Source organism: Formica exsecta, unplaced genomic scaffold, assembly GCF_003651465.1.
Source record: "Formica exsecta isolate Colony F162 unplaced genomic scaffold, ASM365146v1 scaffold30, whole genome shotgun sequence".
Classification (NCBI taxonomy): Eukaryota; Metazoa; Arthropoda; class Insecta; order Hymenoptera; family Formicidae; genus Formica; species Formica exsecta.
Genome location: NW_021850257.1, coordinates 950,145 through 964,293, shown reverse-complemented (window position 1 = coordinate 964,293; position 14,149 = coordinate 950,145). Strand labels below are relative to the sequence as shown.

Below are 14,149 nucleotides of genomic sequence, written 5' to 3'. Positions count from 1 at the left end.
ACGCATATTAAAAAGCTACGCATGCGCGCGCGTTTTTTTTTTTTTTTTTTTTTTTGCTGTTTCATCGAATATATAAGAAAGGAGAATGATGTAAGATTGACGATGGCCATTTTTCGATTGCCTTACAAAATATATTTTCATCTTTTTTTTTGTTTTGCACTATATTTTTCTCTCAAGCTTTATTGGCATATATCTGTTCAATCGGCCGAGATATCCCTTCGGTTAAACGGAAAATTATGCATCCGTGACGCGGGCTGACCTTCCTTCGCTCCGACGTGACCAGAGTCGTGTCGATCCGGTATAGCGGATTGACCCGTAATACCGAGATACGACCACGCGCTCGAAATGATATCGGTTTAAAGCTCCGAACACGTTCGGCGTCGTATCAGCTAGTGAGTAACTGTACGCAAACGCGATAACTGTGTTAACAGCATCTTATGCACACGCATCGAGCACGTGGAGTACATGGGCACGCAGTACGAATAGCATTACCGGTACCGTTAATACCATTCGCAGCGATATCTAGTTGCCCACGAGGAGAGCGCCGTACACGTTTGTCGGCCCTCGTGTGTGGGAGCGCGTTCCTCCCCTTCGCCTCGTGACTTTTTCGCGTGAGAGACTCGGATACAATGATATCGGGATAATCGAACTCGGCGCGCTTTCGAGCGACTTCGCTGACTGTGCTTGAAAAATGTAAGAAATACCTCTCGCGACGAGGAAGCGTGAGTTACGGAATCTCTCTACTTTCGACTACAAGTCGTATTTTTTACGCTTAGTTTCTTTCCCTCAAATCTAAATATGCATATTTTATTATTGTACATGCAGAAAGTATAGCTAGATTAGCCAAACAAAATTGATAGTGGATGAATAAAATTAAAAAACGAGAATAAGATATATTGATACAAGTGTGTATTAAAAAAATGATAGGTACATATAAACTGCGAAGTGTAACGAAAAAAATATCTCGGATATTGTATTTATATTTATTTATTAATTTTGTATTTTAGTAACACGTTTTTACGTCGTTAAATTTAATAATACTCTGTGAAAATTGAGCTCGGGGATACTTTTATACCTGTACCTACTCAGAAAAGTATCATTTTCAGCGCTCTTCTCTTGCGCGAGGAAAAGTCTCCTCAGAAATGGATAGTCCGTTTACTATCTATTTTATTATTCACTCGAACCGTCTTGACGCATTTTCCCGAAAGTATCCGTCCGCACGGATTTCGAGGATAAATTTATCTCTCTTCCCGACGATGTGTACGTCGAATAAAATGCGCGCGGCCATGTATTTCCTACTCTGTGCTTTACGGACCGTTATCCGGAGCTGGACATTTTCGCCCGCGTTTAGTCAACCGAGAACTCGAGCGCGTGCAGGAAAATAAAATTTGCCGATTACATATTCGTGGAAAGGCATCGCTGGAACTTTCCCGACAAGGGTGTTTGAAAATTTCGAGAGAGAAATCTCTCGTGCATTGATTGACACGCCACGCGGAATGAAATTTATTTACAGTCTCGAGGGGAATAAAAATACTTGATACCTAGCGGGATATAAAAATAATTTGCACAGCAACGTTATGAAAAATTTAATACAGGTTAAAAAAATTTGCAATTGATTTTTGCACACTTAATGTCTCAAATTTTTATTATTAATTTAAAACGATTAAGAGTTATGTCTTTTTCGTGGAAAAGAGTTTATTCTGTTACTTTTCTTTTTTTTTTTTGGATGTTTTATATAGATATGAATAAATAATGAGAGAGCATGTATAAATGTTTCTTTGCTACGTTATAAAATTTGAAATTTTGATTAATATATTTGAATAAGATAATCTTAGAACAAAGCTATATATAAATGCGCAGAATATTCGTATATAGCTGGGTAAAATACTTTTGTTCGTCTATATTGTGCAAATTTCACATTATTACGTCAGTTGGAAATCTACTCGCGGCCTCCATGTACAGATATAGTATCGGCGCTTCCGCTATTTATTACACACTTCGGTTTCGGGATACCGTGTCATTAGGAAACGAGAAAAGTAGATAATACAGAAATAGAAAAAAAAAAAGGAATAATATATCGTGGCTTTCGTGACTCGCGTGCGCGCAACTTATTACCCGATAGTATGCCGACGTGAACTTATTATTAGAGTGTGACGTTTCGCCGAAGTAAACCTGTGAACGCCGTTATTACGCGTAGAGAGAGAGACTGCGTCCGTTACAGGATTCTTGAAATTGAGAAAATGTGGCCCGGCTCGCGAAATCGAACCTAATGACCCGTTCGAGTACCACTTTTGGATCCTCGACGTAAAAAAACAAAAAAAAAAAAAATCGCGAATCCATTTCGTTCCCATCTCGCGGAGTCGCTTTCGCGCAGATATATACGTATATACCTCTTTCCGCCGACTCGCTTGCTCGCGGATGCCTCCGGCAGAAATCACTCTTAACCTTTGCCACTTGGATTCGCCTAGACCAGTCTCTCACAGTCGTCCGCGTCTAGTCGGCAAAAGGTGTACGCTCGATCGGAGCTTTCTCCCGATCGTTAACTTTTACTTTTGCCACAGGCGAATTGAGCATCTCCATGTGTTCGCTCCTGTGTAAATCACCTGTATCGCCGCAAAAAGGAGACAAGGCCGGATCCGAAATGCATGCGAAAATAACGTTTGATTAATTTTCTCGCACGCGTTTTTTTACTCGTGCTTAAAGAGAACCCATCGGTAAATCGCGCCAATTAAAGTGCTAAAAGGAATCGTGGCAAAAAAGAAATAGAATGGTTAACGACATTAGCGATCGTATTGATTTCATCGATGTGTTTTCGAGAATATTGGCGGCTACGTGAAGTGAAAATACATCTTTATAATGCGGATATAGAATTTTAATACAATCATTCTTATACAAAAAGTGTTTGACATATTATTAAATAATTTTCGTAAATTTGAAATGAGATATTTTTAAATAATGCCGCGCGAAATATCCGTGAAAAATACTGACGTGCATCTCTTCTCGAACGAAAGAGTATTTTGAAAAAAAATAATTAAACGAGACTATTTGATATAATTGAAAACAGAGTCGAATATAATATATAGATTATCTCGCATTTTCAACAAAATCTCGAATGGACTCTTTTGACGAACGTTTGAAATGCATCAACTGAAGAGAGAGAGACGCAACCGCAGATATTCTCATTTCTCATGTTACGTGGAGTGCATTTCGCGCGCGTGTTTTTCAACAGGCTCAGAAAGAGAGAGAGAGAGAGAAAGAGAGAAACAACAACCCGCATAAGTTCGTCCAGATGGTGCGAAAATTAAAAAACTGGAACGGCGTACTTGTTGAAACTGTCACCGTGTATTGCATCGCGAAATCCACATCGCGCGACATTACATACGTGAAAGTAACAGGCGGACGTACATATCTGTGTACGAGCTATTATTTTTCTATTTACAGTTCAGCGGTGCGATTTAAAGAGGAATAAATCTATCGGTGTCAAACGTATAAATGTACCGGCGTCCCTTCCTATAAAAACCGTGCGAGAAATGCGGACGCGATATCGCATCTCTCGTTTCTTCTCGCACGGCACATTTTTCGCATCTTCCTTTTACTCTGCTTTTATTTTTATTATCTGAATTATTTTGTTTCGCGTACTCTGTAACGAGACAACTCAAAAATCACGAGATATCTGCGAAACAACTTTTCTCAATTTTATCTTTGACTTTTTTCTTTAGATTATCTTTTAGTATCAAGCTCTCTTTCTCTCTCTCTCTCTTGTATCGTTCGGACGGTTTTAGTGCAAATCTATCGAAATTTCTGTCCCACGAAATTTAGGCGCGAGAGATTAAAACTTGTGGGACAACCGATGCGAGCATAATCGCGATTCGAAATGTGTTTTGTGCGTCTTAAATCGATCGGGTCTCTCTTCCGCCGCGCATTAAAGTGGATCTCCCCTCGCGGGTGCAACGACCTCGTCCCGCAATCCCTGCCATAAGTTTTAACGTAGATTCGGAAATATATTATATCTATCCGGACTAGCGCACCACGGTCAGCGTGAATTGACCTGTATTTCCGAGCGTTAGTAGAATCGAGACGAGCGTAACAATGTGTATACGCCGCCGGTGGGAGGCCGCCGCCCCACCTTTCATTCGACTTTGACAGTTCCATTATGGTATCGAAGCTAACGGCAAAGCAGAACGGGCGTAGTTGATGATCGTGAATCAACGCGCGCGCCGGCCCGTCAGAGGTATTTTTATTGTTCTTTTTTTTTTCCTCTTTGTGCGCAATCGGGAAATGTGCACGATGTACACATGGGAAGCCATTGTTCGTCGTAGCTTAGCGTGTCTCTGTCGTGAAATTAAATCGTGATAAACGCGAAAAGTGTGCGACTCGTGTCATCGATCTCTCCCGTGAAATGCCGATTAATTCGATAAGCGCGTTCAACGAGCTTCACTTCGTTCGCCTTTTCGGATTAATCTGATAAGTGTATTTAAATATACTCGCGTTTTTCCTTTTTTGGCTCTCCCTGAATCGATTAAAACAATTTCATTTACTCTTCTCGACGACTTTAGGACAAAACGAAAAATTGTTATCACATGAAAAAAGAAAGCAAAATGCGGGATCGTGCTAATCGAGTCGCGCGGAACTGCATTGCGAAGAATATTTCTGTATGTGTCACATCATGTAAGGTTGTATTGGCTGTATAGTTCCCGTTAAAAATGATTGAATTGAAATTATGTATATATACGAATAAATTATGTATATATAAACAAAATAGTAGAATAACATATTTTTAAATTAATAATATTTTTATAGTTTATTTATATCATTTATAGTTATTTCATATTTTTATAATGCTCCAAATTTTTAAAATTTTGAATATAAATATGCCTTGTATGTAACTTGAAAAAAAAAAATGATAAAAATATTAAATAATAACATTAATATAAAATAAATATTAATATATTATATATATTATAGATATTAAAAAATATATTTTGACAGCAAAGAAATGCACAATTATAAATTCTAATAAACTTCAATTAGTTATAATTATTATTTATAAAAAAACTAATATGTATATTGAGAGATTTTTGTCATCGTTTTTTTTTGCTTTACGTAACATTGTTAGATTCCTATAAAAGCATATAAAGCATATAAACTTCTACTTTTTATTGAAATAAGTTTTGATACACGTTGTGAATCACCAAATTTTTATCTTATTTTTCCATATGCGATATAGAACAATCTATAATTTTGTCATTATTTTCTTCATTACCTTCGAGATATGACACATACAACCTTAAAGATGTTTCGCGAACGCGGTCTCGTTCGTGCAAGAAGGATTTCTGTGTGCTCATTATTATTCGCCGTCTTTAACTTTTTCGTACGTGCGTCCCCGATACGAGCAGCGGGAGACAAACCAAACGGTATTCGTCGCCGACCATAAACTAATTGCGCGCGTTAATTTAGCGGAAATTTCATTTCATTCGATTTCGCAAATTTCATTTCATTCGATTTCGCAAATTTTATTTCTCGCCGAATTCGATAAATACTAAACATTAAGTTGATTATGATAATCAATGGCGCGCGATGATTTCATAAATTCTGTTGCCGTAACAATAGCAAGCGCGTAATACAAACGACGCTATACATCTTATATTTCGGATTTCTATATCTTTTCTCTAAATATATTATTATAAAAAAGATAAAAATGGATATGTACACGAGTAAAAAACTTTAACCAACCAAACTTTAATCTGCAAAAGTTGTAATATCTAAAAAATTATTATGCATATCTATACATCTAACACATTTAGATGTCGCATGAAAGTATAAATGTAATGATATTGATCATTGAAGAGAAATCATTAATAACAATAAGTATATCGTTTGTAGATATCGCACTGTGATACACATATGCGATTACGCATATTAATTATCGTTAGAAAGTTTTAACGATTGCTCATGAATCAACCGGAAAAGACGGACGAGTGAAAATACGACACTATTGATCGCAGCCGAGAGTAGCCCAGTAATAGTTAACCCAATTACTCAACGTCTAATTTTGATGTTAAATTCAGGTGAAATTTAAGCTCGTTTCTATGCTTGGGAATCAAATTTAGATTTTGAGAATTATTACATTAATAAGGATTGATTTATACAAGCCAATTTTATACAAGTGGTATAATTGTTAAAATATTGAACCATTATCTTAAACTTTTACGATTATATCAGGTGATTGCATAAGTTCGTGCCCGATTTAAATATAAACTTCAATAGATTATATTTTAGAGATAACACTTTTATTAATCAATTATATAGTCTCCATTCTTTTCTACAATGGTTTTCCAACGATCTATAAGCTTGTCGATTCCATTTTTGAAGAAAGAACTTCGTTTTTCTTGAAAAAAGTTTGTAAGGTGGTTTTCAACAGCTTCCTCGGAATTGAGATTCTTGCCATTTAAACTATTCTGCAAAGACCGGAACAGATAAAAATCTGAAGGCGCAATATCTGGAGAATATGGCGGGTGCTGCAGAATTTCCCATTGCAACTCCTGCAATTTTCGCAGCGTCTGTTGAGCGACGTGTAGCCTAGCATTGTCGTGGTGGAAGATGACGCCTTTTCGATTGGCCAAAATCGGACGTTTTTCTCGAATAGCTGCAGCGAGTCTAGTTAGTTGCTCACAGTACTTGTCCGCCGTGATTGTTTCGCCGCGTCGGAGCAGCTCAAAGTAAATAATTCCCTTGCGATCCCACCAAACACACAGCAACACCTTCATCGGATGCAAGCCAGCCTTTGCTTACGGGTTCTGCTCCTTCAGCTGCTGTTTTCCATGTCCTCTTTCGCTGTACGTTTTTGTAGAGAATCCACTTTTCATCGCCTGTTACCATTCGATCTAAAAAAGGCTCTTTTTTGTTACGCTCGAGAAGAGAAAGAGCCACAGTCATACGGTTTAGCTTATTCCTTTCAGTCAGGAGATGCGGCACCCATGTATCAAGCTTGGAAACGTATCCAAGCTTTTTTAAATGACGAAAAGCGGTTGAATTATCGATGTTCAGCCTCTCAGCAATATCCTCAGTTGTAATCCTTGGGTTTCTTTCCACTAAGGCATGCACAATGTCATCATCAATGCCAGAAGGCCGTCCAGAGCGGGGTTGATCCTCCATGTTGAAATCACCATTTCGAAATCTGCCAAACCACTTTTTGACTGTTCGGAGAGCAGGAGCGCGGTCCAAATAAACGGTTTGAATATTTTTTTGTGCAGTCCCAACACTCACGCCTTTCCGAAATTTATATAACATTACATGCCGCAAATGCACCTTTTCGTTTTCCATTTTTAATGATTTCTCTTATGCACCAATGGACTTATCTGAACAATGTCTGACGCTAAATTGACATAAGACAACGTCATCTATTCGGTGTAAGCAACAATTACCACACGAAAACAATAGAACTCCGCCATGCAGTAACTTAATGCCATCTATGAAAATTGGGCACGAACTTATGCAATCATCCAATATAACTCCATGAAAAATTAAATAATTAGACAGACATTTAAAATTCTTATATCGTATTAATTTAACCATCATCTGTTAATCGAATCTGTAAATCTGATTTCGCGCGTTTTACGTTCGGTGATAAATGATTACATTTGATGGATGAAAAGATACTGCGTATTTAAATTGAAAATCTCCCTCAACTTGCGCGACTGACGCAAATTGACGGAGATATAATGCGTCGTTACCCGCTTTAATCGAATTTTAGATCCGTTGGATATCGAAGTTATCCCCTCTAACGTGATTTCTTCGGCACTCGCCAATTAACCAAAGAATGCCGCGGTAACCTATTTGCGAATCGAGTTAAACCGCGTGAAGAACGCGACGATGAGTTCGCCAGCGAAGCAAGGCGCGACTCATTCGCCGGAACGGTGAGAATTCTCGTGATGAACAGTGATGATCGCATACACGATGATCGAGCCACGCAGCGACAGGGTGACGGTCTGCTCGCCCCAGACCCAGCACCACTGTTATCAAGTGATACGAACCACCAGAGTGCACCAAAGTTCGCGAACCTCGAGGATGGTGACCGTCCAGGAGAGGGTCGTCAGATCGCGTCTTCAGTTGGGTTACTCCACGCCAACGTCGTTCATTAATCGGTATATATATATTTATCATTTTTATCTAATCGCGATAACGCCAACGCGATGTATTCGAATTTCCCAATGACAGATGATCGATATCAATTCGCATGGTGCATTTCGAACACGCCCGAGAATCAAATATATTTTATATTATTTTGTCTGATTTTTTTTTTGTTTTGTTTATATTATAATCGCTACGGTGTAAATATAATTAAACGTCTTATCTCTACTCAAATAATTATGTTTTGTAATTATTTGTTTTGTAATTCTCATTATTTTTAAATATGGATGTCTGAGAGACGTTTTAAAAAAAATTAGTTTAATGATATAGTTTATTTTACTTATAAATGTATATTATATTTTATATACTATATATATATGTGTATATGAGAGAAGTTATCAAATGGGTAAATTCTACTGAAGAAAAGGAAACTGCATCAACGGTACTAACGTTCTATCGGCGCTATCTCGATGAGTTTCGCACGAGTGTAATTATCATAGTGAGGAAACGTAATCTCTCTAAAGCGGCATCATCATCTCGCGCCTCTTCCTCTCCAACACTAATCAGTAGGCTCGCACGCATACATCCCCACGAACGATAGAGAGCAAAATTATTTCAAGTAGAGGGATCGCTCGATGCTCGCGCAGGCGTACGCGCGCACCCACGCTGGTAATGGCAATCAACGGTTGTTAATTGCACGATGATAATTAGTCCGCGGCGGCGCGCGAGCTCTTCCTCCAGCTCGGTAGCGACTGCTGCCATAATGAAGAACGCGCTTTAATAATTTCCGTAATGAATTCGAGATACAAAACACGTATGCGTATACACGATTTGCCGTACGGTACACGTTAGCACACTTACCGCGACTTTTTCTTCTTCTCGATATCAGAAATGTTGTGTGCCCCGCGCTCGAAAGCCGCGCGTTCAGCCGTATCAGACGTACAACTTTTAACGGCGTACCGTTAAACTTTACTTACAGCCCCAGAACAGAATTTCTACAGCGGAATAGTTGAATTTTTTTTTTTTTTTACGGATATATTATTTCTTATATCTATATATTTTTATTGCATTTTTTATTTTTATTTCTGGTTACTTTTTCACCCACGATGTAGAAATTATCGCTGTGACCGTAATAACGCAGAATCCTCTGTACGGATTAAGAAAATTTTTTGCATCTCCAAGGTATACCTGCCATTGTCAAATTGCAGCCGTATGCGAACGAGATTGAAAACCCATCGACGGGATTCTTACGTGAGTCACGGGAGTCTATTAGTTATCGCTTTGATATACCGTAACATATATTACGCGCGAATAAGCGATGTTAGACGTAATAGGCACTTGCGCAAATCTCTGGATGCATCTGCGACGAGGCGTCGCAGAAGTAGAGCACAGAGACGTCTTTAAAAGACGCAACTTTCCGAGAGCCTTCACAGAAGTGAGCTGTCAGACGATTTCCACATCGTAATTGATCGCGAGAGTCGGTACTTTTATCGAACCGTCATCACTTTATTTAAGGCTCACGCAGCATTGATTGATCAATTCGCAAAATATGAATATTATATAGTTTTATTTTTCTTATATATATATATGTGTATAAAAGAAAGATAATTTTATATATATATTACAGCACAATGTAAATAGCGCGGTTAATATGTAATGCGAAATATGATACGATAGAGAGACGTCATCCGCCTGGGGAATCTGCAATATGCAAATGGCTTACATTGTGTGCATTTAGGCCAATGATAATGAACGTAAGTTATCGCAGCACGGTAATTCAATCTTCTCTTCCGAGGACAAAGGACATTTGCATGTACTTTGAAGATACATCGAGTTACATACACAGTTAAGAAGTTAACAAGACGCTACGCGTCTATCGCTTTCAACGGAGAAACCTGACTAATTGTAAGCGCGGTGTATCGTTATCGTCACACCAGATGCAACGATAACGCTTAACATATGCTTTAATAATATATATGTGCTGCGATGCACGAATACTTTGACATTGACTCACAGATTTATAGAGATGCGTGTGGAGATTTAGCGAATGAAATATATCACGGATGTGAAAAAAATAATGTTATTTCATTATGTTGATAACAATCGAATGAATATCACATCCTGTGGCGTTTTGAATATATTTCCAGAGAAGACACAAACGGCATAATTTTTTCCTTTATTTAATTTGACATTGACGTTCACATAGCAAAGTATTGTCATTCTCAATCCTATCACATTTTTTAGAAACATTGTTCAATGTCTGCGAACTCTTCCTTATTTAAAAATATTTTGCTGAACATGTCCTTCTCCACCAATCACATTAAATTTGCAATCACATCAATTACATCGAATGCAATTTAATGGACATTTGTAACATTAAGTTGATCGAAAAATTCATTTGCTTTCTTCTTATCTTTCATTTTATCAATGCTAAGTTAGTTTAATTATATATATAGTTAAATTAATAATATAGGAAGAATGTATATAAGAAAAGAAGAAATCCTTTCATCAACCTAATATTTTTTTTTTTCAAGATGCGCAGATCGAACTTAAATAATGAACACACTGAACAGGCTGCGTCGAAGCACCTCTCGAAAAGGGGGGGAGGGGTGGGGGGAGTGGCAGGAAGAAACCGTGCATTTGGCAGCCTAAGGTATCTTCTTCAAAGAAAAAACATCAAGCCAGGTGCGTGTTGGGGCACCACCGGCACGGCAAGCAGGCAGGCAGCGCGGGATCCTCTGCGATAGCCGGGGGGAAGGGGCGTGAGGAGGGTGAGGGAGGAAAAGAGGGGCCCGATAGCACGCGCGCATCGTGGCACGCGAGGACCGACGATGGAGGAGCAGATGTTCCTTCCGTTTGGACTCTAATGCTATATCGCGCTCCACGCATTTATTTATTCTTATATCCATCGACATCGCTTCTGCTCCGAAGCGCCTGCATCCTGCGGGGCCTGATGTTCTCATCTCTCGAGGAGAGATACTTTTATTTTATTTCGTTAAAGTACGATTGATTAAAAATGTGTCGAGTCTATCTACAAATGTCGAATATGTTTTTGTTGTCTTAAAGTCTTAACGTTATATTTTATATTTACCCATTTTTCCTACAAGGAGCAAGTATTTAGGATCTTTATAATTTGAAATCGAAACTCCCTAGCTAATTTTGTAAATACGATCATTTAGGGATAATTTGAAATGATTTTATTCGCAGTATATGATGTAGAATATGCTTCTCTTCTGACGAAGCTGTGAGCAGTTTTCTGAATCTAATTTTCTTTGTATCTAGAGCAATTTTCGTTTCCGTGCAAGGCGTGCAAGAATCCGCATTCATCGAACATTTTCGCTAAAGCTTTCGAATTTCAAGTTACTTCATTAAGAGAAGATATTGATAATCCATAATAATAATAATGAAAATTATTTCATTTTCAATTTTGGCATGTCGAATATTTCTCTGGTTTCCAAGCTTTGAAATTTAATTCTAATTTGAAAACTGCTTTTACATCAGTTAGGCGTTTCATTTGACTATATCTGTTATTCGAAGACATCGCGTTTGTATGGTTTATTCACATTATCGTATAACGTTTAATGATACACGCACTGATTACGATAGAAAAATATAGTCTCGCTCACGAGAGCGATGCATTTTATAGCGGAACGATCGATTTCTCGTCCGTTTTTCTGTTTAGATCCAGAAAAAAATTGTCCAGTAATATAATCCTTACAGATTGTACAAGTTTTATCATTATCTCTCAACGATATTTTTTTCGATTCGAACACGAATATATTCTGCATTTGTAAACCTGGAACTAACGATACTTCCTAGAACTCGACCGCGAATCCCGCACTTCGTCTCATCCGATATATGTATATTTGTCATACAACGTTGCGCGTTTACTCGCTTATGTTATATGCATACGGTTTCTTACATAAGCCGTTTAATTGACGCGCATTACGTAAGAAGAAGTCTCTTCGCGTAGAAAAGGTTGAGTGTCACGGTCGAACGCCGTCGTCGTGCACCTGCCAGATGCACAACGACGGATATATCGGATATAACGCACGCACCTTTATGGGGGAGAGGGAGGGGAAGGACTCGTGCCCCTCGTCTCCACGATCCTTTCGGGATTTCTTACCCCGGCCGAAAAATGCCCCGGAGAAGAGTGCCAGCTGCTCACGTTCTTCGCTGCCAGTTCGTCTTCGGCGTTCGTGGTGGTCGACACGCGAGATCCGCGCGTGCCCTGTGTGATCGAGAGATCTGCGGATAGAGAGGAGCGGTTCCGTGATCGTAAATTGTGTAATTGCGCGCGAGAGAGTGAGCCATACCCGTCGTACACGCATCGAGGACGAGAATCGCGCACGCAACCGGCATCGCGGCAATTCGATACACGTGGAAAATCACCCGAGTTCCTCAGGAAAGCAACATGATCGTTTGCGTTTCCCATTTCAGGGGGTGCGTCCTTTTTTTTTTTTTTTTTATCTTCATGACCCACATACGTACGCCGTAACCGCGCTGCGTCTGTCTAATAATTAGAGACACCTGGCAAGAAATGCTCTTACGCGATATCATTATCTCATTTCAATTATCTTCTTACGAAATCTTTACTACGCTTCTTTTACGCAGGTTGTAAAGAGTCGTTTAAGTTATGGTATTACATTCGAAAAACAATTTTTTTCGAGAAATTAAGTTAACAATTTAAAACTTTTTTTATTCTCAGGAAAAATAAAAGTTTAAGAATTGATCCGATTTTTTAACCGTCAGGGTGATAATCTCTTCGGCAATTTATGTTGTCTTTGACAACGGCACGTGGGATGATAATTCAAAAATTGAAAAATACTACTAATAAAGTTTATCGATAAAATTTTTAAGATATATGATGACGATATCTGTACCGGACAAAAGAGCTAATCACGCACGCACTCTTTAAATGCGCAGCTTCCCGACGAAGATGGAGAGGCCCCTGGTATCGCACGGCAATTCGGGTCAGGTCCACGGCAACAGCATGCACGGTGCGTACTCGTCGTCCGGTAGTCAGACGTCTTTGTCGACGACGTCGTACATCACCGGCCAGTCCTACATGCAGAGCCAGAATTACGGGGCGCCCCCGTATCCCTCGGCGAACATGCAGATATATCCGTCACACGGCGCGTCGGGCTACTCGCAGCCGCAGAGCTACGGTACCGTAGTGCAGGGCTTTGGCGGGCAACCGCAGTCCGCCGCATATCAGCAGAGTCACCTAAAAAAGGGATCGGTCCGCAACGGCGACGTGCTCAAGCGGTGTCGACTGCAGACCGCGTAAGTCGTAATCTTACACTCTCATAAACGAAAAAATAAGAATTCACCGTTTCTCGTGGTGGAGAGATTGCGTTTCCGGCGTATGGAGAACGCAGGCGGTTAAGAATGGATCTCGGAATTTGCAGATACGAGTTGTCGCAGGATCTGCTCGATAAGCAGATTGAAATGCTGGAGAGAAAATATGGCGGCGTGAAGGCGAGGAACGCCGCTCTGACGATCCAGCGTGCCTTCCGCAGATACACATTGCTGAAGAAGTTCGCGGCGATCACGGCGATGGCCAAGGCGGAGAAGCGGCTGAGCAGGAAGCTTCAGGAGGCGGCGACGGATCGTTCGGGCAACCTCAACGATCATGAGAGAATGGTTTACCACAGTCAGATATATATTCAGCAGGCGCAGTCCGCCAACAGGTATATACATATACATAAGATGTTTCTCTATGTGTACTCTCCTCTGTGTCAAGTTCACCGCGATTAAATTGACCGCGAATCCGACAGACCGATGCCGATCCGCAGCATGTCTCTGAGGGAGAGGCGGCACGTGGACAATTCCCAATCGCCGATACCGAGGAGTCAGAGCGGTAGATGCGAGGTTCAGATCAGCGGCCATCAGCACACGAACCATGGCTTACATCAGAGCGGCAGACACACACCCTCGCTGGCGCCCAGCCCGTGCAACCGGCATCAGCAATTACCGCCGAGTCCCTGTTGGGAGTCGAGCTCCCAGGAGAGCGGTT

The 14,149-nt window shown here is 40.0% G+C and overlaps 1 protein-coding gene across 5 annotated transcripts in view; it reads left to right on the top strand.

Annotated features, from left to right (window-relative positions):
* The window catches only part of LOC115237591 (IQ motif and SEC7 domain-containing protein 1), a 49,189-nt gene that overhangs the window by 31,266 nt on the left and 3,774 nt on the right, over positions 1-14,149 (top strand). For 3 of the 5 annotated variants that reach the window (XM_029810740.1, XM_029810738.1, XM_029810737.1), the window contains exons 2-5: positions 7,754-8,144; positions 13,057-13,416; positions 13,542-13,823; positions 13,911-14,149. The exon at positions 13,911-14,149 is cut by the window's right edge and continues 47 nt beyond it. In XM_029810740.1, coding sequence (XP_029666600.1) covers positions 7,942-8,144; positions 13,057-13,416; positions 13,542-13,823; positions 13,911-14,149 — 1,084 coding nt within the window. In that variant the 5' untranslated portion in view covers positions 7,754-7,941. Of the gene's footprint in view, positions 1-5,089; positions 6,069-7,753; positions 8,145-13,056; positions 13,417-13,541; positions 13,824-13,910 lie in introns of those variants that run through there. The other 2 variants (XM_029810739.1, XM_029810736.1) reach the window with 2 other exon arrangements.